This window comes from Ovis canadensis, chromosome 2 (assembly GCF_042477335.2).
Source record: "Ovis canadensis isolate MfBH-ARS-UI-01 breed Bighorn chromosome 2, ARS-UI_OviCan_v2, whole genome shotgun sequence".
NCBI classification, from domain to species: Eukaryota; Metazoa; Chordata; class Mammalia; order Artiodactyla; family Bovidae; genus Ovis; species Ovis canadensis.
Genome location: NC_091246.1, coordinates 35,970,958 through 35,995,683, shown reverse-complemented (window position 1 = coordinate 35,995,683; position 24,726 = coordinate 35,970,958). Strand labels below are relative to the sequence as shown.

General features: G+C 38.9%; 1 protein-coding gene across 4 annotated transcripts in view; it reads right to left on the bottom strand.

Annotated features, from left to right (window-relative positions):
* Positions 1–23,885, bottom strand: part of GKAP1 (G kinase anchoring protein 1) — a 90,742-nt gene extending 66,857 nt beyond the window's left edge. For 2 of the 4 annotated variants that reach the window (XM_069575847.1, XM_069575849.1), the window contains exons 1-4: positions 23,399–23,885; positions 22,829–22,963; positions 9,329–9,580; positions 6,355–6,498 (exon numbers count right to left, since the gene is read on the bottom strand). In XM_069575847.1, coding sequence (XP_069431948.1) covers positions 6,355–6,498; positions 9,329–9,538 — 354 coding nt within the window. In that variant the 5' untranslated portion in view covers positions 9,539–9,580; positions 22,829–22,963; positions 23,399–23,885. The remainder of the gene's footprint in view (positions 1–6,354; positions 6,499–9,328; positions 9,581–22,828; positions 22,964–23,398) is intronic. The other 2 variants (XM_069575848.1, XM_069575850.1) reach the window with 1 other exon arrangement.
* Between the last annotated feature and the right edge of the window lie 841 nt (positions 23,886–24,726).

The following is a 24,726-nucleotide window of genomic DNA, read 5'->3' as shown; positions in this document are numbered from 1 at the left end:
GTAAAATTGGGTTCCAGACACTCCCTAAAAACTAGGGATTCGGGACAGATGAAAGAGGAACACTGATAAAAGTGATTTTAAAGAAATAAACTGGCATATTAGGAGAATGAGAACTTAGAATCAACGGGTCTGGCTAAACTACTGCAGTCCCAGCACACGGAAACCTGGACCTGACCACAGCAATGCAGGAAACAAAGAACACCATTTCTCAGCAAAGAGTGACCAAGTTTTAGAACAAGGATTGATAACAGGGAGAAAGGAAGCACAAAGCTACAATATCAGGAAAAACAAAGAAAACATGATTCCTAATTCCCTAAAGTTGTCTAAATCAGAGAATTAATCAAAGACTGCTATAAATGTAGTCTTTAATGTAATTAATTATCAGTACATGTAGAGGTAGAACTGAGAGGGGAAAAACGTTTGGGCCTGAAAGACAGATACTGATGATTCTTAAAAAGTACCTTATATGTAAGTTGGCAAGTTGAGAGCTGCTCATCATTTTCTTTGTACCCATGGGAAGAGGATGGAAGGAAGAAAAAGAGGAAATGACCCAAAATGCCTACAGGATTGGAGAAGATACTTACATGTGTCCAAGATGGAGTACTTCAGACTCCCTTCCTCTTGGCTTCCTTCATGCCTCCTATCCCTATCCAGTAGTAAAACATTTTTTTTTAATTTAAATAAACCTATAGGCTCAAGGGTTTATGATCAGTTAAAGAGTATGAAAAACTGATGAAAAATGAAGACAGTAAATATTTTAGGACTACATTTTTAAAAATTTGCAAATCAAAGTACCATAAATATTTTACCCACTTTAAATCCAAGCAAAACAAATCCCAAATGAAGAGTTAATTTCCAGTTCTCATAGGCATCATGGGAACAGGGTTATTGCAGAACACAGGACATAATTCTGAGAACATTTAACACTTGCAACCAAGTGTTTAGCCACAGTAGCAGTAGTGCCCTCTGCTCTTCTAACTCAATGATTTTCAAAATGTAGAAAGCAGAATTATTTCCCAGAAAACTTCAAGTAATCGTATTGAACATTATGATTTTATTTTTTTAATGTTTATTTATTTTTAAATTTTTTATTTTTACTTTACAATACTGTATTGGTTTTGTCATACATTGACATGAATCCACCACGGGTGTACATGCGATCCCAAACATGAACCCCCTCCCACCTCCCTCCCCATCTCTCTGGGTCATCCCCGTGCACCAGCCCCAAGCATCCTGTATCCTGCATCGGACACAGACTGGCAATTCATTTCTTACATGATAGTACACATGTCTCAATGCCATTCTCCCAAATCATCCCACCCTCTTCCTCTCCCTCCGAGTCCAAAAGTCCGCTCTACACATCTGTGTCTCTTTTGCTGTCTTGCATACACGGTGATCATTGCCATCTTTCTAAATTCCATATATATGTGTTAGTATACTGTATTGGTATTTTTCTTTCTGGCTTACTTCACTCTGTATAATCGGCTCCAGTTTCATCCATCTCAGCAGAACTGATTCAAATGTATTCTTTTTAATGGCTGAGTAATACTCCATTGTGTGTATGTACCACAGCTTTCTTATCCATTCATCTGCTGATGGACATCTAGCTTGTTTCCATGTCCTGGCTATTATAAACAGTGCTGCGATGAACATTGGGGTACATGTGTCTCTTTCAATTCTGGTTTCCTCGGTGTGTATGCCCAGCTGTGGGATTGCTGGGTCATAAGGCAGTTCTATTTGCAATTTTTTAAGGAATCTCCACACTGTTCTCTATAGTGGCTGTACTAGTTTGCATTCCCACCAACAGTGTAGGAGGGTTCCCTTTTCTTCACACCCTCTCCAGCATTTATTGCTTGCAGATTTTTGGATTGCAGACATTCTGACTGGTGTGAAGTGGTACCTCATTGTGGTTTTGATTTGCATTTCTCTAATAATGAGTGATGTTGAGCATCTTTTCATGTGTTTGTTAGCCATCCGTATGTCTTCTTTGGAGAAATGTCTATTTAGTTCTTTGGCCCATTTTTTGATTGGGTCATTTATTTTTCTGGAATGGAGCTGCATAAGTTGCTTGTATATTTTTGAGATTAGTTGTTTGTCAGTTGCCTCATTTGCTATTATTTTCTCCCATTCAGAAGGCTGTCTTTTCACCTTGCTTATATTTTCCTTTGTTGTGCATAAGCTTTTAATTTTAATTAGATCCCATTTGTTTATTTTTGCTTTTATTTCCAGAATTCTGGGGGGTGGATCATAGAGGATCCTGCTGTGATTTATGTCAGAGAGTTTTGCCTATGTTTTGCCTATGTTCTCCCCTAGGAGTTTTATAGTTTCTGGTCTTACATTTAGATCTTTAATCCATTTTGAGTTTATTTTTGTGTGTGGTGTTAGAAAGTGTTCTAGTTTCATTCTTTTACAAGTGGTTGACCAGTTTTCCCAGCACCACTTGTTAAAGAGATTATCTTTACTCCATTGTATATTCTTGCCTCCTTTGTCAAAGAAAAGGAATGTTATAATTTTAAAAGTTGTCAATATTCTGCAAAAACTATGTGTTCATACTAATGATCATGTTCCATTCAAGTCAGCTAACACACCTTCATATCTTCTGAGTGCTGTTTACATTTACTAAGTTGAGTGCTTTAATTATATATCAAAGTAATAAAAATAGTTCACTGATTCATGGAAGGATTAAAAGTAGCAATGAAAGTAGTAAATAATACAACTTATAAAAACAGCATTAATTTAAAAAATGAACAGGACTCTAATACAGTGTATACAGAATATAAATCTGTATGTGTCAGGACAAAAGTGGTATCATATAAGCAGCTAAAAAGGAAAATAATAGAACATTAAAATACCAAAATTAAGAGCCTCTTGATGAAGGTGAAAGAGTGAAAAAGCTGGCTTTAAACTTAACGTTCAAAAAACTAAGACCAGGCATCCAGTCCCTTGGTCTTTGTTGTCATTCAGTCACTAAGTTGTGTCTGACTCTTTGCAACCCCATGGACTTCAATATGCCAGGCATCACTTCAAGGCAAACAGATAGGTAAAACATAGAAACAGTGACAGATTTTATTTTCTTGAGTGCCAAAATCACTGCAGATGGTGACTGCAGCCACGAAATGAAAAGACATTTGCTCCTTGGAAGAAATGCTATGACAAACCTAGACAGCATAGTAAAAAGAGAGACATCACTTTCCTGACAAAGGTCCATATAGTCAAAGCTATGGTTTTTCTAGTAGTCATGTATGGATGTGAGAATTGGATCATAAAGAAGGCTGAACACCAAAGAATTGATGCTTTTGAACTGTGCTGCTGGAGAAGACTCTTGAGAGTCCCTTGGTCAGCACGGAGATCAAACCAGTCAATCCTAAAGGAAATCAACCCTGAATATTCACTGAAGGACAGATGCTGAAGCTGAAGCTCCAATGCTTTGGCCACTGATGTGAAAGGCCAACTCACTGGAAAAGACCCTGATGCTGAGGAAGACTGACAGCGTAAGGAGAAGAGGGCAACAGAGGATGAGACGGTTGGATGAACATGAGTTTGTGCAAACTCCGGGCGATAGTGAAGGACAGGGAAGCCTGGCATATTGAAGTCCATGGGGTTGCAAAGAGTCAGACACAACTTAGTGACTGAATGACAACAAAGACCAAATACTTGACATTTCAATTTACTGAACCATCAGTCTATCTGTTCCTAGTTTTCTGCTATAAAATATGGTCAGATCAGTGACCTAAAGATATAGTTTTTATTTCACTTTCAAAGTGCAGTGACCTGTATGAGTTTTTCCAAAACAAGTACCAAGTAATGGTTTGGAGAACGAAAGTGATGAATTTTGTTGCTAAAGAAAAAGTAAAAAAAAAACACACAAAGAGCACTCTTTATAGTGAAATCGGGTGCAAGTCAAACTATCACCAAGAGACTTTTACTAGCCACAAGGTTAATGAGAAATATCACTCTCACAAACGAAAAAGAGAACAAGCCATTGGCAAAACGCCTTTATCAGGTGGACTAGAGGATACAATGTGAGAAAACAATTAGCTATGCACATGCTAGCAGACATTTCACTTCAGAGTTGGACAAAACCAGTGATATGTGGGGCCTGAATCAATACAACAGGAGAAAGAAATACACAGAATCTGATCTATTTTTCATTCAACATCCATTAGAAGAGATTTTTCTATTATTTTTGACCCATGATGTAAAATTTTAAAAAGGTAACACTGGAATCAGAACTGTGTATGCTAAGTCACTTCAGTCGTGTCAGACTGTGGGGCTCTATGGACTGTAGTCCACATTACGTTAACTGCCACCTTGACTTTTGTAAAATGTTCTAGCTCCTTGGTTTTTATTAAAACAAAAAATAAGTGCTGTCTAAAATAAATTTCTGTTCCCTGTAACTAATTTTTTTCAAACTACACTTTCACTTTGGACATTAAATACAATGTTCTCCTTTTATGTGGCAGAAACTTTTCTTCCGTTGACATGAGATTAACTAAGATCCAGTGCTTGCTCCTAAGTAGATGTAATGGATGCTTCTTTACTGTCTATCTTGTTGCTGTTTAATGCAGATCTCAGATTTTATGCTGAGGCTTAGTTGATGTAAATTTATGTTATCACTTTGACGATTTAAGAGTAGGAAACTTTTTCTTGGTATTACTCTTCTGTATTTAAAATAAATAGTCATATAACAGACAAGATTTCTATATCCAGCTTTTCAATCGGCTCAGTTTAAATGTCATTCTTTTGGCAGTGGATATCCAGTTTCCCCAAAACCATTTGTTGTAAAGACATACATGGAGTTTCTCACAGTGCTGTTGCCCTGTGTGAAGAATACCCACCACAACTGCATGCCTTCTGCCTACTACAGTCAGTCTGGTCCCTATTTTTAAAATCTATTATTCCACATAGTAAAATAGATTCCAAGTGGTATACTGTCTATCAGTTCCAGAGCCTGCCTTATCTCTTTACTTATCAGTGTAATTATCCCAAGAACTATGCTACTTCCCAGAACTTTGATTATTTTCCTACAAGTCAGACTTCCAAATAAGGTACCAGGTTTTCCTAAGTGACCCATCAATAGTATATCTAGTAGAAATTCCTCCAAGTTCCTCAGCCTTGGATGACATTTTTAGATAGGGTTAGGGCCAAGTTAACTATTTCTTTCTCATAATTACCTGGTCATTTTGGCGGTAATCAATGGGGGCAGGAAAAAAGGCAATAAATATCTGTTTTTAAGTTCCCATATTACATGGAATTTATTTTGATGCAGAATTGAGTAGTTTTCCTTTATTAACTTCCCAGTGCCCCTTGGGCCACTGGGAGAAATTCTCTATGGTGAAGTGGCAAATTCTATTACTATCTAAACAAGTGTATCATTAATAATACTTGTATACCAGAATAAAATGTCATAATGAATGCTGCAAAAGGAAAAAAAGAATCAAATAATCCCCCTAAAATAAGACGATTTATCCAGTTTACCAGTACCTTGAAATATCATTTTTGCACAGCTCCAGTGTAATAACAAATGCTTGTAATGATGAGCCTGAGGCACTACAAATTTCTATAGAAAATGTTATAATTAACATAGCTTATGTTAAGAGCATGGTTTAGTATAGTTTAATTCTTTTAAAACTGAAACTCAAGCACAATAGGTATAGCCACTCCATTAAGCCAAACATCTGCTAAAATAATATTTATTTCCAACAGATCAAATGACAGTTTAACAGATAAGAAAATAACTGTTCATTTTTCATACATACAGCATCTCCTAGAGTACATTCCAAATTTAGTATGTCATTTTCCTGAATACCATAAACACAAAAAGAAGCTGATTGGTTTTATTAAATTATCTCTTTGATTTGCTTATTAATGACATTTATTTAATAGAGGCATAAAAGAAGAAAACACTGCATAAATAGGTTTAAAAAAAGAAATGTCACAAACTATTTTACAACAAGACTGAAAAGGAAAAGTTTCCCCTCAAAGTCTTTCTTCTTTAAACAAAACTGTCACTGAGTATTTCTAGTTAGTATTGGTCTTACAAATATGATTTTCTTTAAATAATTTAATCCTGTTTTTCTATCTTCCCTGTCTCTACCTCATTTGTAAAAAGGCAGATGAAGTAAAAACTCAGAAAATAACTGTTTGAAACTAACAAAATAATAAATGTGTCTATCTGCTTTCCTAGTTAGATAAAAACCAGAACCTCTTATTAAAAGTAGCATACACATGTGAGTTGATCCAATATAAAATGCTCCTCAGAACAGTAGTGTCATGGTTGGATGCACTGCTATCTAAAAAATGCAAAAATTCACTGAAAACTAAAGCAAAACAACTTAATTTACTTAGCTGTACCTGCTCATCTCTTTGTCTCCACTCTTGCCAATTTTCTTCTCGTGAATCCTTCTGTACTGGGTTTGGTAATGAAAGCTCATGTTGAGCATTACAAATGGCATGGGAGGATTTCTGTGGAATTTTCTTAAAAGCAAGATTCCTGAGCTATGGAAAAAAACAAAAAATATATATTAAATTCAGTTTACCAATACTGGGATACTAATGATTTTTTTGGAAGTTAAGAAATCAATATTTTTATACTTCTAAATACTCATTATGCTAACTCACAAAGTCACTATGTGAACTTTTGTAATCTTTGTAGAATTTCACCAGCATTTGTGAAAATTTTGATGGATTTCTAGATGAAATGATTAGTAAGTAAAAATGGATTATACTCTTATACCACCATTTGAACCAATTTAATGATCCTGGTTTACTAAAGGGTTTATAGGAATAGAGAACAGGATAACAAGTGTGCTCTTAAAATACAAAACAATAAAGTTCAGTAAGATTAAACTTTAATGACTTATAAATTAAAAGTTTAAACAGTGAAAGAAGATAGCTTGAGGAACTCTAGCAACTACTTTGCTAGTCCTGAAAAATACAGAGCCTACAACTAGCAATATATGGTTAGGAAAATACTTTAATTGGTTACAACAGTCCAGTGGGGAAAGAGGACAAATCAAAAAGGTCTGTCTTAGGTGATACAGATTGCTCTACATTATTAAGTTCGAGGAACTTTAAAAATATGATGACAAGAGACAGAGCAGTTCAAACATTCATGCCCCATGATTATCTCATTACAGATGTCTGCTGTTTACATTTAATGTAGAATAATGAGCTTCCAATGCAGCAGATATTAGCATCTACCCTAACAATGTTTGCAAGGTAAAAAGTTCCAGTGAGAACAGATGCTCATTTTGTTCTGCTTATATTGTAAAGACTGTAGCAGTTTCCTCTGTATCTCTAAAAGGGAAAAAAACAAAAACAAAACTTGTGATCTAACAGCTTTAAAGATTTTTCCAATAAAAGCAATGGATAAGTTTTTCAAAAAATACAGGGCCTAGCCCACAAAGTAACATAATGAATTAAAACTGTACTGGCCAAGCCACTCCCAACAGTAAGAATCATCTGAGACACAGAGGTTGAAACAGGGAGAAAAGTACTAACAGGCTACTATGGATTAAATTGTATTCCCTCAAAAAATATGTTGTAGGCCTAACTCTTGCTATCTATGAATATGACCTCATTTAGAAAAAGGATCTTTGCAAATATAATCCCGTTAAGGTTAAACTGAATTAAGGCTGGGCCCTAGTGAATGAAAGGTACAGACAAAGATATATGAAGCCAAGGAACACTGAGGATGACAGCTACCGTAAGAAGCTAGGAAGAGGAGAGAGGAGAGGAAGGATTCTACTCAGAAAGAGCCTGGTCCTGTTAACACCATGGTTGGAACTTCCAGCCTCTAGAACTGTTAAGAGAATACATTTCTGTTGTTTTAAGTCATCCAGCTTGTGGCATTTTGTTACAGAAGTCCTAAGAAACCAGTAAAGAGGCTTTAAATCAAGGATCAACAATTTGACTGATAATCAACAGACTAATCTGCTGGAGGGAGTGATGAGATACAAATACTGCTTTAAGCAGGTGGTTTCTGCTGTGGGAAAGCCAGAGTAGAGGAGATGCTGCTAGAGATGAAGCCATGGCAGGTTCAGTGCTGATTTATTACTGAAAATAGACTGACAGAACTATAGCTACGCAAGTGGGAAGGGAGGATCCTCAGGCTCATTCTCAGTAATGCAATGTAAACCCCACTATTACCTTATTTTCTGTTCCCCCAAATCATCTTTAATTCCAAAAAGAAAATGGTAGGCATTCAAAAGTTCTGTAAGACTGGACTTCTGAAAGGTTATATAGTGAGAAAAATGTCTTTTAAAAAAGTGACCCTGTGTGGCAAAATTTTAAAGAGGTACTCAGAAAGCAATGGTGATGGAAATTAACAAATTGAAAAGGCTTTGTCACAGTCTTGGTATATTATAAAATGAATATAGAGAGGGAAAAAAACACTTTTACTACTTCTCTTATTCAGTGATAGAGAAAGGTCCTTACATACCTTCGGCTCTATTAAAAGATAAACACAGGCTAGAGTTGTTTTTCAGTATTACTTTTAAAAATAAATGGGCACATTACATGTTGGTCATATAACTCATGCTAGGAGTATTTAGGGGAGAAGGATCTGCCATGTACTTACTACTCTTAAGAAACAGATGACAAAAAAAAAAAAAGAAACAGATGACAAATGCATAAAAATATATGCATTTCAAGGCTAGTCATAGGATTATTATCTATAATAATAAAAAATGGGAAACCTAAATGTTTATCACAATAGTCTGATTAAGTAAACTGTGACAAAGCCACATACTTTTAAATAATGTGGACTCACTTAAAATAATGTTGATTTTTATTTACTCACATGGAAAACTGTTCATGCTAATTTTTAAAAAGCCAGTTATAAAAGTCTATTATATAATTAATTTTCATTTAAGTTAAATATGAATGTAGATGTGTGTGTACATGTCTATATATTCAAAAAACATATACATGTGTACAGAAAACACATACCAAAATATTGTTATATCTCTATAGTCCCTAGAGAATATTTTTATTTTATATTCACAATTGATGTTTTTTTATATATTTTTTATTTTATATTCACAAATGATCTTTGTTTCATTTAAAGACTTCCTGTGTTTTTCAGGAACTTTCTGGAATGAGCACATAAGCTTCCATAGACCAGGAAAAAAAAGGCGTTCAGTATGTTCATTACATTAGACTTCAAATACACACAAATTCATACATTTATATATACATTATAGTAATAATTACCAAGTACCTATGGACCAAGAACTGTGGATACATGGATTAACAAGATAGTAACTGTCCTCTTCATGCTTACAATCTACTGGGAAAGCAGACATGAAATAATTATAATTGCTACCTCATTTGCTTCACTCTGCTGCTGTTCCTTCTTTTTTCTTCTTTTCTCTCTTTTTTTCTCATTTGTAGTTGATTTATTTGTTTGAGACTTTCCAGTATTTCGACCTTTGCCTTTCCCAGGCTCAGAATCAGAACCACTGCCACTATCCACTTGCAACAAGGCAAAACGAGAGGCAGTAGTGGGGACAGAACTAAGTACTGCTGAGGCCATTGTAAAGATTTCCTTTCAAAATACTTCTGTCAAGAATAATTCCTGTGGGAAGGGAGAAAGGAGGCAGATGAGTAAACACAGTAAAATCTGTTTTAGATTTCAGAACAAACAGAAATACACACACACTTCTCCTGACACTAGATTTAGTAACATTTGGATTCATACGTACAGTCCTACTGGCAATAACATACTTTTTAAACTTAACATAAAATTGTATAATATAAAACAAAAAATTATATACTGAGATTTCACAATTATTACAAGGCTACCACCTTCATATTCATTTTTCCATACAGTTCCCCCAAATTAGTGACTTACCTCTTTCTTTTAAATACGCCACCATATATCTATGAAGTACATCCTAAGTCTGCCATAATACGTACATATATTTATGGAGAACATCCTAAATCAATACAGTTTGTTAATACAATGAAAAAGTACGTATATCATTTTTCACTGCACTAGAGATCACTGGTCCTGCTGCTGCTGCTAAGTCGCTTCAGTCGTGTCCGACTCTGTGCGACCCCATACACGGCAGCCCACCAGGCTCCCCTGTCCCTGAGATTCTCCAGGCAAGGACACTGGAGTGGGTTGCCATTTCCTTCTCCAATGCATGAAAGTGAAAAGTGAAAGTGAAGTCGCCCAGTTGTGTCCGACCCTTAGCGACCCCATGGACTGCAGCCCACCAGATTCCTCCAGCCACAGGATTCTCCAGGCAAGAGTACTGGAGTGAGGTGCCATTTCCTTCTCCCACCACTGGTCCTACTACATGCTTTTCCTCAACTTCGAACACAGGGAAAAAGGAGTAGGAAAGGAAGAACATTCTTATCATATAAAAATTCTGCCTTAAGTTTGATTCTAGAGTGACGGCAAAATAGAGAACTTACCCTGGAGAAAGGAAATGGCAACCCACTCCAGTATCTTGCCTGGGAAATCCCATGGACCGAGGAGCCTGGCAGGCTACAGTCCATGGGTGGCAAGAGTCAGTCAGACACTACTTAGCAATTAAACCAACGGCACCACGACACATGCAAAGCCTGAAAATATTCATAACCAACAGAACCACACATCAAGAATTACTGAAGGAGGTTCTCTAAGTTACAGCGAAAATCATCCCAGACAGAAATGTGGCTCTTCACAATAGACAGAATAATACTGGAAATAGTCACTACACTGGTTAAGTTCATAAAAGTTTCTTCTATGTAAATGTCCCTAAAGCATGACTATTATAACAAAAATTATTATATATATATAAATTATATATGTAAAATTAAAACTATGTAATATATAAATATATAAATTATATATATTAAAACATATTATAACAAAAATAATAGCATATATTGTTTTTATAATTATACATGCAAAAATAAAATGTGTTCTCTCAATAGTTTAAAAAAGAGAACTTAAATTCTCTCAACCAAAGGAAACTGTTCAAAATCACCTTCTACTGTTACCTTTTAGTTAACTAATCTCAGTGCACCCTTTCAGTTTTTTTCTTTGATTGTAGCTAATTCACAATGCTGTGCTAGTTTCAAGCGTACAGGGAAATGATTCAGTTATTTATATACATGTATATATTTTTACTCAATTATTTAAATATAAATATATATACATATATATAAAATTTATGGAGCTTCCTGGTGGCTCAGTGCTAAAGAATCCACCTGCCAATGCAGGAGATGCTGGTCCAATCCCCATGTCAGGAAGATCCCCTGGAGAAGGAAATGGCAACCCACTCCAGTTTTCTTGCCTGGGAAATATTGTAAACAGTGCCCAATGTTCACAGCAGCACTATTAACAATAGCCAAGACATGGAAACAACCTAAACGTCCATCAACAGATGAATGGATAAAGAAGATGTATGTGTGTGCATGGTGGTGAAGGTGAAGTCACTCAGTCGTGTCCAACTCTTTGCAACCCGTTGACTGTAGCCCACCAAGCTCCTCTGTCCATGGGATTCTCCAGGCAAAAATACTGAAGTGGGTTGCCATTTCCTCCTCCAGAGGATCTTCCTGACCCAGGGATCGAACCCAGGTCTCCCACATTGCAGGCAGACGCTTTAACTTCTGCACCCTAATCCAAGTCATCTGTTTGTGATATACAAACACAATGGAATAATACTCATCCATAAAAGAGAATGAAATAATGCCATTGTAACAACATGAACCTACATATGATCCCATTACGTGAAGTAAATATGACAAAGACAAGTATCATATAATATCACTTATATGTGGAAACTAAAAAAATAATACAAATGAATTTCTTTACAAAACAGAAATAGACTCATAGACATAGAAAACGAACTCATACTTACCACAGGTGATAGAAGGGGTGAGGGGAAGTTTAAATTAGTTTGGGATTAACATTATCACACTATGATATATAAAACAGGTAAACAACAAGCACCTACTGTATAGCAGAGGGAACTATATTCACTCTGTAAACAATGCTGCTATGAAAACTGGGTGCCTTCATGGATTACAGCTTTGTCATGGTGTAGTGGCTTGCATAACTCAATGAAGCTATGAGCCAGGCTGTGCAGGGCTACCCAAGATGGAAGGGTCATAGTGAAAAGTTCTGACAAAATGCGGTCCACTGGAAGAGGATATGGCAAATCATTACTGATTCAAGAAGCCCATGAACAGTATGAAAAGGCAAAAATATATGACACCAGAAGATGAGCCCCCCAGGCCAGAAGGTGCCCAGTACACTACTGGGGAAGAGTGGAGGGCAATTACTAACAGCTCCAGAAAGAATGAAGCAGCTGGGTCAAAGCGGAAACAATGCTCAGGTGTGGATGTATCTGGTGATGAAAGTAAAGTCTGACATTGTAAAGAACACCACTGCATAGGAACCTGGAATGTTAGGTCCATGAATCAAGGTAAATTGGACATGGTCAAGCAGGAGATGGCAAAAATGAACATCGACATCTTAGGAAATCAGTGAACTAAAATGGACGGGAATGGGCAAATGAAATTCAGATAACCACTACATCCGCTACTGTGGGCAAGAATCCCTTCAGTTCAGTTCAGTCACTCAGTCGTGTCCGACTCTTTGCGACCCCATGAATCGCAGCACGCCAGGCCTCCCTGTCCATCACCAAATCCCAGAGTTCATTCAAACTCACATCCATCAAGTCGGTGATGCCAACCAGCCATCTCATCCTCTGTCGTCCCCTTCTCCTCCTGCCCCCAATCCCTCCCAGCATCAGTCTTTTCCAATGAGAACTTTTTGCATGAGGTGGCCAAAGTATTGGAGTTTCAGCTTTAGCATCATTCCTTCCAAAGAAATCCCAGGGCTGATCTCCTTGCAGTCCAAGGGACTCTCAAGAGTCTTCTCCAACACCACAGTTCAAAAGCATCAATTCTTTGGCACTCAGCTTTCTTCACAGTCCAACTCTCACATCCATACATGACCACTGGAAAAACCATAGCCTTGACTAGACAGACCTTTGTTGGCAAAGTAATGTCTCTGCTTTTGAATATGCTATCTAGGTTGGTCATAACTTTCCTTCCAAGGAGTAAGCATCTTTTAATTTCATGGCTGCAGTCACCATCTGCAGTGATTTTGGAGCCCAGAAAAATAAAGTCTGACACTGTTTCCACTGTTTCTCCATCTATTTGCCATGAAGGGATGGGACCAGATGCCATGATCTTCGTTTTCTGAATGTTGAGCTTTCAGCCAACTTTTTCACTCTCCTCTTTCACTTTCATCAAGAGGCTTTTTAGTTTCTCTTCACTTTCTGCCATAAGGGTGGTGTCATCTGCATATCTGAGGTGATTGAGATTTCTCCCAACAATCTTGATTCCAGCTTGTGCTTCTTCCAGCCCAGCGTTTCTCATGATGTACTCTGCATAGAAATTAAATAAGCAGGGTGACAATATACAGCCTTGACGTACTCCTTTTCCTATTTGGAACCAGTCTGTTCCATGTCCAGTTCTAATTGTTGCTTCCTGACCTGCATATGGGTTTCTCAAGAGGAAGAGTATCCCTCGTCAACAAAAGAATCTGAAATGCGGTACTTGGGTGCAACCTGATAAACGACAGAGTGATCGCAAATCATTTCCAAGACAAACCACACATATTCACACTATGATATACAAAACAGGTAAACAACAAGCACCTACTGTATAGCAGAGGGAACTATATTCAACTTGTAAACAACGCTGCTTTGAAAACAGCATGGCTTATAGCTTCACTGAGTTATGCAAGCCAGTATGCCATGATAAAGCTGTAATCCATGAAGCCACCCAGTTACAGTAGGTGCTTGTTGTTTACCTGTTTTATATATCAAAGTGTTAATATGTTAATCCCAAACTAATTTAACCTTCCCCTCACCTGTTCTATCAACATCACAGTAATACAAGTCTATGCCCCAACCACTGATGCCAAAGAAGCTGAAGTTGACCAGTTCTATGAAGACTATAAGATCTTCTAGAATTAATACCAAAAAAGATGAAAGATGTCCTTTTCATCATTGGGATCAGAAGGCAAAAGTAGGAAGTCAACAGATATCCGGAATAACAATCAAGTTTGGTCTTGGAGTACAAAATGAAGCAGGATAAAGGCCAACAGAGTTTTGTTAAGAGAAGATGCTGGTCACAGCAACCCCCCTTTTCCAACCCAAGGGATTTCTCTTCACATGGACATCATCAGATAGATAATAATGAAAACAGACTGAATACGTTTTCTTTGCAGCCAAAGATGGAGAAGCTCTATACAGTCAGTGAAAACAAGACCTGGAGCTGGCTGTGGCTCAGATCAAATTTCAGGCTTAAAATGAAGCAAGTAGGGAAAACCACCAGGCCATTCAGGTATGACCTAAATCAAATCCCTTATAACGACACAATGGAGGTGATGAATAGATTTAAGGGATTAGATCTGGTAGAGACAGTGACTGAAGAACAACGGACAGAGGTTCAGTAGGCCGTGACCCAAAACCATCCCAAACAAAAAGAAGTGTAAGAAGGCAGGGTGGTTGTCTCAGGAGGCCTTACAAATGACTCAGGAAAGAAGAGAAGCAAAAAGCAAGGGAGGAAGGGGAAGATATCCAAATGAATGCAGAGTTACAGAGAACAGCAAGGAAAGGTAAGAAGGCCTTCCTAAGTGAACAATGCAAAGAAACAGAGGAAAACGATAGAAGGGAAAGACTAGAGATATCAAGAAAATTCCTTCTTTCGCTTCCAGAAAACTGAATATATCAAGGGAACATTTCATGCCAAGATGGCCACAATAAAGGACAGAAATAGTATGGACCTAACAGAAACAGAAGATATTAAAAAGAAGTGGCAAGAATACACAGAAGAACTATACAAAAAAGATCTTCATAAGCCAGATAACCACAACGGTGTGATCACTCACCCAGAGCCAGACATTTTGGAGTGTGAAGTCAAGTGGGCCTTAGAAAGCACCACTACGAACAAAGCTAGTGGAGATGTTGGAATTCCACCTGAGCTTTTTCAAATCCTAAAAGATGACGCTGTGAAAGTGCTGCACTCAATTACGCCAGCAAATTTGGAAAATTCAGCAGTGGCCAGGACTGGAAAAGGTCAGTTTTCATTCCAATCCCAAAGAAAGGCAGTGCCAAAGAATGTTCAAACTACCGCACAATTGCACTCATTTCACATGCTAGCAAAGTAATGCTCAAAATTCTCCAAGCCAGGCTTTAGCAATATGTGAACCATGAACTTCCAGATGTTCAAGCTGGATTTAGAAAAGGCAGAGGAACCAGAGATCAAATTGCCAACATCCGATGGATCATAGAAAATGCAAGAGAATTCCAGGAAAACATCTGCTTTTGCTTCACTGACTACACTAAAGCCTTTAACTGTGTGAAATTAAAAGACACTTACTCCTTGGAAGAAAAGTTATGACCAACCTAGACAGCATATTGAAAAGCAGAGACATTACTTTGCCAACAAAGGTCTGTCTAGTCAAGGCTATGGTTTTTCCAGTGGTCATGTATGGATGTGAGAGTTGGACTGTGAAGAAAGCTGAGTGCCGAAGAATTGATGCTTTCGAACTGTGGTGTTGGAGAAGACTCTTCAGAGTCCCTTGGACAGCAAGGAGATCAAATCAGTCAATCCTAAAGGATGCCACCCCTGAATATTCTTTTGAAGGACTCCTGCTGAACCTGAAACTCCGATACTTTGGCCACCTGATGTGAAGAGCTGACTCACTGGAAAGACCCTGATGCTGGGAAAGACTGAAGGCAAAAGAGGAAAGGGGTAGCAGAGGATGATATGGTTAGATAGCAGCAATGGACATGAGTTAGCATCAATGGACTGACCCAATGGTCATGAGTTTGAGCAAAGTCTGCGAGACAGTGGAAGACAAAGGAGCCTGGATTGCTGCAGTCCATGGGGTTGCAAACAATCAGACATGACTCAGCAACTGAACACAGCAACAAATTAACACTGGGGTACACATATCTTTCTGAATTAAAGTTTTCTCTGGATAAATGCCCAGGTTGGGATTGCTGGATCATATAGTAGTAACTCTGTTTTTAGTTTTTTAAGGAGCCTCCATACTGTTCTCCACAGTGGCTGCACCAATTCCTATTCCCACCAACAGCATAAAAGTGTTCTTTTTCTCCACACCTTCTCCAGCATTTATTATTTGTAGATTTTTTTTTAGATGACAGTCATTCTGACTGGTGTGAAATGATACCTCATTGCAGTTTTGGTCTGCATTTCCCTAATAACTAGGCACATCTTTTCATGTGCCTGTAGGCCATCTGTATGTTGTCTTTGAAGAAATGTCCATTTAGGTCTTCTGCCTATTTTCTGATTGGGTTGCCTTTTTGATATCAAGCTGTATTAGCTCTTTATGTATTTTAGAAATTAATCCCTTATTGGTACCTTTCAGCTTTAAAGAAATTTTTAAACTTATGATATCAAAGGTCCTCTAATAAAAGAATATATATATATAATTGAGTCATTTTATTTACACTAGAAACACAACACTGTAAATCAACTAGATAACAAATTTTTTTTTAAAAAAGGTCCTCTAGTAATATCTAACCCAAATCCTTTGGCTTTACAGACGAGACAAGTGGTACTTAGACTGGTTAAGCCATTCTGCAACTTACTGTCAAAGTCAGGACCAGAAATTAGATTTGCTTACATTCTGAAATTTCTAAGAAGCCTTGTAACTACTAGAAGGCTTAAGTACTCTCAGTTCAAAATAAACAGATTTTCTTAATTGTGAAATTCATAAATGTTTTACTTTGAAATGTACTGAATATATAACTGAATAAAATATTAAGTTTAAAAAAACTAAAGGAACACTTCAAGTAACCGGTACTGAGATTAATGAAATGTTAACCTACCATATGGGTCTCCCCAATAGCATCCCCCTAACACCCAACCTGTTCAAAGATAATTTATTATCCTGATTTGTGTGTTATTTATTCCTTATTCTTTATAGTTTTATCATGTCTGCCTTGAGCCACAGTGCTCACACCTAAACGACTACTGTTATTTCCACAATATCCTACTGCTTACCCAGGACACCCTACTTATTCATTGCAGAAGGAGACTGTTTAAAAGTGTGAATACCAGGAGGTAAGGATCATTAAGGTACATTTTGAAAGCTAACCACACACTATGGTTATCATGTTTTCACCCCCCAGGAGGAAACAAAAATGACAAGCATATATTCAATGTTCTATCTTAACCTAACAATCCAGAAATTATTTAGAAATTTTTCAGTTTTTTGTTAAACAAAAAAATCAAAAGAAAAGGAAAAATCAAAAGAAGAGCTGATATTTGAAGATGCCATCTAATAGTTACAAAACCAAAGTATTTTTATTATAATATCATGTTAATACCTATTGTTCCTATGCCCAGAAATAAATGAATTAAGATAAAATACCACAACATACAGAGATGACATTACACCAACAAAATTAAGACATATTTTTAGGCTTAACTCTTTCCCACAAACATGAGAATTAAGGCTTTGTAAGTTATTAAAAGGGAGAAAAATACTACAAAATGAAAAGAAATTTTCAGACTCAAAAATATTATAGAAAACATTAATTCTGCTTCCACTTCAACATGCCATGTTAAAATCCTGTTAAGTTTTAGTAGTTCTGACCCACTTTAGGTTCACTAATCCTACACAGTTGTTCTACAACTACCGTATTTAATTTTAACTCTTGCAACTATAAATTGCATATGATAGCTATTCAAAAATATTCACTGCCCCTCCCTGAAAAAGAATTATGTATCACTCTCATGTTGAATGCAGACATGTCCAATGTGACTTACCAGTGAAATGTAAGCTTTAAATGCCAGAGCATGGTGAGCCATGTTTTTTCTCTGCTTCTGTTACTGCAGAAGCATATGCTGAGATGAAGTCTCCATCAGTCAAGTCTGATGGAGTCTGAAACTACAGTGAAAAAAAATCTCCTTACTAACCTGTAATGGATATGTAGCTTGAGTAGGAAAGCAACTTTGCTGCTTTAAGCTGCTGAGGTTTTCAGGTTGTCACTGCAATATTATCTAACCTTATCATCACTAATAGCTTACACAAATACACTTCCTCTCCAATTTAGGACTGATACCAAAACTGAATTTCATTTCTGGATTGTCTTGCATGAGTGAAATGTTCACAGACATTCTAAACATCTCTTACAAGCTCACAGAAATTGTTTTTCTTTGAAATGAAAAGAAAAAAGTTTTTGGCTCTGGGAATTTGCGGTTGAGCCACTGAAAAGAGTCAAAGACCTAAAGATTTTATCTAACACACTACATGAGGAAAACACCAATCTACCTGAAACCCAAGAATCACAGTAGTGACTATGTCTTAAATAGTGGACACATGTGACAAGCAACAAATGTTTCCTGAATAAATGAGAAGAAATAATGAAAGTGAAAAGAAAGCATTAGAATACATCGTGTTAACTAAGAATCAGTGATAAACACTCAAAATAACTTATTCTGATTAGGCAGCTACCTGTGCTACACCTTAGCAACCCATGTGCTTAACTAATGAAAGGTAGATAGAAAGGGGGAAATGTTCACCTGCAATGATCCCTTGTTTGGTCAGGGGCTACAGGTGGGATAAGAGAAGAGTGGTAGCCACCTGTACTAGACTTTATATAATCGTAAAATTAAAGACAAAAAACAGCTCTACTTAGCAGCTGAGGGAGTAAAGAGACGGGACAACTGGAAGGGCTCATCAACTGTATCATATGTTCTACTTTAAAAACAAAAGTGATAAACAGACAACACATCAACTCCCTCATTAGTCATGAGAGGAATCTATATATCAAAAATGTATATAACATACACTAACCAATACTTCACAAGTGGGAAGAGGGGTGAAATGTAAACTTTAAATGAAAGAAGGAAATAAAAATAATCCCCAGTTTGTAAACATGTTAGTTGTTTGCTAAGTCACTTCAGTCATGTCTGACTCTGTGCGACCTCATAGACAGCAGCCCACCAGGCTCCCCCATCCCTGGGATCATCCAGGCAAGAACACTGGAGTGGGTTGCCATTTCCTTCTCCAATGCATGAAAGTGAAAAGTGAAAGAGAAGTCGCTCAGTCGTGTCCAACTCTTAGCGACCCCATGGGCTGCAGCCTACCAGGCTCCTCTGTCCATGGGATTTTCCAGGCAAAAGTACTGGAGTGGGGCGCCACGAGATGCATGGGGCTACCCATGATGCCTATCTTCCTTTCTATAGTTTTCATTATTTTCCCAAATAGTCTACAGTGACTTTCTATAAGGAAAAAAAAAAAAAATCTCATCTTGAAAAGGGAAAATGGCTATCTATACCCAAATTCAAAAAGGAAAACATAATATAATCAATGCAATACTGATTTTTCTGCCCTGTGTCAAAACTTAGAAAGGGCAACTACAGGTCAGAATTAACAATGACATGCCTCAGGTCCCTTATGTTAGCGACTGAGAAGACAAATGACAGAAAGCAATTGTTAAAGACTGATTGTGTTTTTAAGAGAACACTGCCTTCATTAACAAATTTTTCTGAATTTACAAAAAAAAAAAAAATCATGTCATATAATCCAGGAACTCATTTGAAACTACTTTTTAAAAATCTTAAAGAGAAAAAGAGACAAATAAGCAGACCACAAAAACATTAGACTTTTAAAGACACTATTTCAGGGAAAGGGCTAGGGTCAATACTCTTGTGAAGGTAGGGTTAGAGGTCTTGTGTCCTACACGTCTGCATCTCCACCTACAGTCATATCAAAGAGACACTTAGGTAAACAGATGCAAAAGGAGCTCTTCTCCCTCCACCATTTTCCCGTTCTTTCTCTGTCACATGGTCTTTAAAATCTAGGTAATCAAATGCTCAGATATTTATATACATACACTTAAACAACATGGAGATAATTAAGGTACACAAAACAAAAATATAGTACACATGCACTAAATTACCTACATTGGTCAGTCTATGAATGTAATGGCTGGTGTTCTATGTTAAACAGTTACACATTACTAAAATACTACACAAATCAGTTTTTTTGGTCCAGAAATGTAATATCATTTTCTGTTTATCCCTCTTCCTGTTAAGTTTTCTTTTAAAAATAATGTCAAGGCTAATTTAAATAGTTGAAGGAAGACAAAAGTTCACAAGATAACTTGAAAACAAATGCAAAATAAGTTTACAAATATAAACATGCAGGCAACTCATCACATGAAGTGCAATATTTTATACTTTCTTAATGAACACCATTAGTAAAAACTATTCCTCTATACTTGAAATTGCAGTAATATCAAATGACAGGAAAGTCTCCACTTTATACTCAGTACTAGAAAAAAATTACTTATTATTAATATGAGAACATATGTTAGGATTTTCAAAAGCAACTGTCCTTCCTCAGACATTGTATTCCACCAAAACAATTACTTAGGACTTCCTTGGTGGCACAGTAGATAAGAATCTGTCTGCCAACGCAGAACACACGGGTTCAATCCCTGGTCTGGGAAGACTGCGCATGCCACATAGCAGCTAAGCCGGCGCACCACAACTGCTGAGCTAGAGCACCTAGAGCCCCTGCTCCACGACAAAAGAAGCCACCACAATGAGAAGCCTGTGAACTGCAACTAGAGAGTAGCCCCCGCTCACCAAACCAGAGAAAGCCTGTGCACAACAATGAAGACCTAGCATAGCCCAAAATAAATAAACAACAACAACAAAACTACTTAAAACTTCCTGACCACACATTTAATTTTACTTGTTTATAGCTTTTTGCTATGAATTTTGCCTAAAATGCTCTATATCTCTTCCTCTTACAACCTGTATTGGGTTAGCCACAAAGTTTTTTTCTGTGGTTTTTCCATAAGATCTTACAGAAAAACCTAAAGGAACTTTTTGGCCTACCCAGAATTTGTTCCTCAAACTCTTGCTCAGGTGCTAGCATCTCTAAAATGCTTCTTCTAACCTGCCTGTTTAATCGTTTCCTCCCCTGCAATATTTCTGTACTTTATATTTACTTTTATTACTGGATAGATTTAATTAAAATTATGTTTATTGTGCCCAGCTCTTTATAATCGTGATTTCAACATCCTGAAAGGCAAGGGCCTCTTCTTTCCATCCCCAACAAAATCACAGGACCTGGCACACAAAAGATATGTTTATTGAATTTGGTTTTTTAAAAAATACTTACGTTCCCCAAGTACACAGGTATCTACACATTCAAAGACCTGCTCTAAAATAGAATGTAGCAAAATGCAAAGTGCACTAGAGATAATCCTCAATTCCCAAAATGCAAATGTGAGTTAACAGTGGTTATTAGCAGTTCAAAGTTGCAAGTGCCATTCTACTAACTCATCATCACAACTAATTTCGTTTAGAAGGTATATTTATTCAGGAAACAGAACTGGTTTTAAAGCATTAATTTGAAAGAACTAGAATACACCAGGAGCTTAAGTAAATACGTTTTTTAAATGAATAGCCTAAACTTCAAGAAGCAGGTTTCATAAATGGCTGAGCTCTTGGGTTCCTCTACCAAAGTTCTGAGAAAAAGTGCCACTATGATATTATTCTTCTTGACTATGATCATTCTAGGGTCAAGAAAGATGGTAGCAGTAGCCATCCTTCAGTCCAGGGAACCATAATTAGGGCACTTCAAAACTGATATATGTATACGCTCCTCAATCAAGAACAACCAAAGATATACCTTTTTATAAAAACAATAGTGATCTTCCACTAACATAACCAACCAGTAAGCCTGGTGAAAAAAGAAATGAATACAGTGTGGTCTCATTGAAAAGTAGCTTAGATTTTAAAAAACAAAAGCCATAAAATGAAATGGCACTGAGTATGAGTGACTTAATATATGGTGAAAATTTTTTATTGTATTTTTTTCATGTTCTGTTCCTCAAATAAGGCAACTACACAATATCTTTCATTTTGGCGTCTTATAAACTAAGGTTCACAACCAGTAAGTGCCAGGAACATACCCAAACTTTGCTTTCAACGAACTTAATACAAACAGACATTTTTTTCCTTCATAGTTCAATACTGTCTCCCGTCTCTAACCTGAAGCATCTAATTTCTGTGGATTGAAACACCTAAGCAAAAAGTCCACGCAGGTACTGAGTGAGGAACTATGGGATTCTCCCATGAATAAAGCACACGTATTTTCATTAGTCCCAATAATCTCTTCCTGCTCAATTCTGAATTCTTCACTCTTTATAGAGTGAAGCCACCTGATTGATGTCTTATAGCTAAGTTTGTTGTTAACAAGTAGGACATCATCTTCCATTAATCAGGATCTGACTAATGCGAGCTTATGTGTTATGAACTTGTTGAGAAAAAAAAATTCTGTATTTCTACAGATTTTTTATATTTTTAATTGCCAAGAAGTTTAATATTCGTATAGCCGGCAAGTCGAATTTATTAAACTCACGATTCAGGTTACACTTACAAGCACGTTTACTATGTAAAGAAGCAGACAATAATGAAAAGTGTAGAGAATATTTCCGTGGCTGTCCAGTAGAGGAAAGACGATTTTTCTCATTACTGCTTCTAAGGAAAGCCATAGCACTTACTCAGTTGGAGACTCTAGGTAAAGTTAAAAATGAAAAATCTAAAAGAAGTTGGAGAGAAAACACAATTTAATAAGCCATTTACTGTTCAATATCGACCAAGACCCCTAGGTGTTAGAGATGACAAAATTTCTGGAAGACTGCTTATTACAAACAGTAACTGCAAAAAAAAAAAAAAAAAATTCAAAACTCTTCTCTGTTTTCAATAGCTAGCGGGAGAAGGAGGAGCACTTTATTCAAGAAGTAATTTACTATACCTCATGCATGAACGAAAGCCAAATTTCACCCATAGGCTGTTAACCGATGCTTCCAAACTTACTCTCGCAAAGTACAAACGAGAAAGAAACAGGGCTGGGAGAGACCGAACTCTGGCAAAGAAGCGGTTTCAAAACCTGCAACGGAGAAAAACAGCGAGTCGGGTCGTTGCTCCAGAAATTTCTGAGCGCCTGGCTTCCCGGGAGGGAGAGCGAAGCCCGCGGCGGGGAGAGGGCGGCGGCACCTGTCACTCGGCGGCCCCGCGACCGCGGTCGCCCCCTGGCCCGGCTCCCGCGGGGTCTCGGGAGGCGCAGGCACCGGCGGTGCGCCCGGGCCTGGGGTCGGCGCGGGTCTCTCTCCGCCGCCCCCGAGCTGGGCGCCTAGGGCCTTCCTGAGGAGCGGCCCTCCCGCGCACTCTGCCCAGTGGCTCCGGCTAGCGGGGCCCGTCGCCTCAAGCCGAGTCCCCAACTGCCGAGCCGGGGCGCCCGGAGCGGCGCGGCCGGGCCGCCACCACTGCCTCAGGGGCGCCGGAGCTGACCCCCCGTGAGGCGGCCCGCCCTCCGCGTACTCACCGGGCCTCCCCGGCCGCCGGCCCGGTCGTCCTCTCCCTCCTCCCCCCGCCGCCGCCGCCGCCGCCGCTCCGCGGCTCCCGGGGCGGCCGCACTGGGCGTTGGGACTGCGCTGGGTCAAGTGTCGGGGGCAGGGGCGGGCTCGCACCGAGCAGGGGTCGCGCGGCGGCCCCGCGAGCGGGCGCCGAGCACTAACGGGCCCCCGGGGCGTCGCGCCGGGCGGACGGCGGCAGGGAGCGCGGCTGCGGGCCGCGGTGAGGGGCGGAGAGAGCGCGGCCTTGAGCCGAGGGCGGGAGGGAAGTCCCGGCTGAGGGGGCGGCGTGAGAGCCGCGGGGCGGAGCAGGGGAGGGGCCTGGCGCGCCCGCCGCCGCGCGCTGGGGTTTGTTTATTTTCTCGGTTGGTTGCGGCGCTGGCGCGTGGGTAGAGGTTCGCCGGTGACGTGAGCGCCCAGAGTTGGGGGAAAGGACCAGAACCACCTGCTGGAGAAGGGGAGCTACGGGGGCCGGGCAGGGTCCAAACGTCTCACGTAGGCGGCGGCGCCGCGGTCTTCTGGGTTACCGAGAAGGGGAGAGCTTTCCCGGAGTGAGTGGGAAGGAGGGAGGTCTCCCGAGAGAATAGGACTCCAGGCCGCTCCCCCGCAGGTCGGCGGCTTCACCTGCATCGCGGAGAACTGAGAGCCCTGCCGTGGAAGGAGGCCCGGGGAACATGGGGGCCCGAATTCCCAGCCTTTCGGGGGCCCGACCTCCGATCGGTTAAGTAGGGATGGTCCTGCAAACAAGATTTGAATAGAAAGGCTGCATCCACTCTCTGCAAGGAAAATAACGAACATGGATTAGTTAGTTTTCTGTAGAGTTATCTCCCTTAGTGTTCCATCAAGTAGTAGGATTCCCGTTGTCCAAGCCAAGTTAAGCGACTTAGCCAAAGCCTCACGTCTAATAAATGGCATAGCAGGAACCCAACTGTCCTGACTTCGTATTCTCTGCTGCTTACCGTGGCACACGTTATCTTCCTAAATCACTTTGATTTCAACTAATAGTAGACGCCCCCATAGGTAAGACGCTGCAGAGTTACAGAGGGAAGTTGAAGATGTTATCCTTGCCTTCAGAATAAGGGATAAAACAGTTATACTAAAAGATAAATCATGATAGGTGCCACGAGAAAAATACAGAGTACTGCAGAATATCAGGGAACTGCTCAGACCTCTCTGGGAATGAGGAAAGAAAGGCAGTAAGGAGGAAAAGGCATTTGGGATTGACCTTGAAGGAGATAGGGATGGTTTTACAACAAGAAGAGATAACATGAGAACATATGTGAAGGTGAATCAGTGAAAG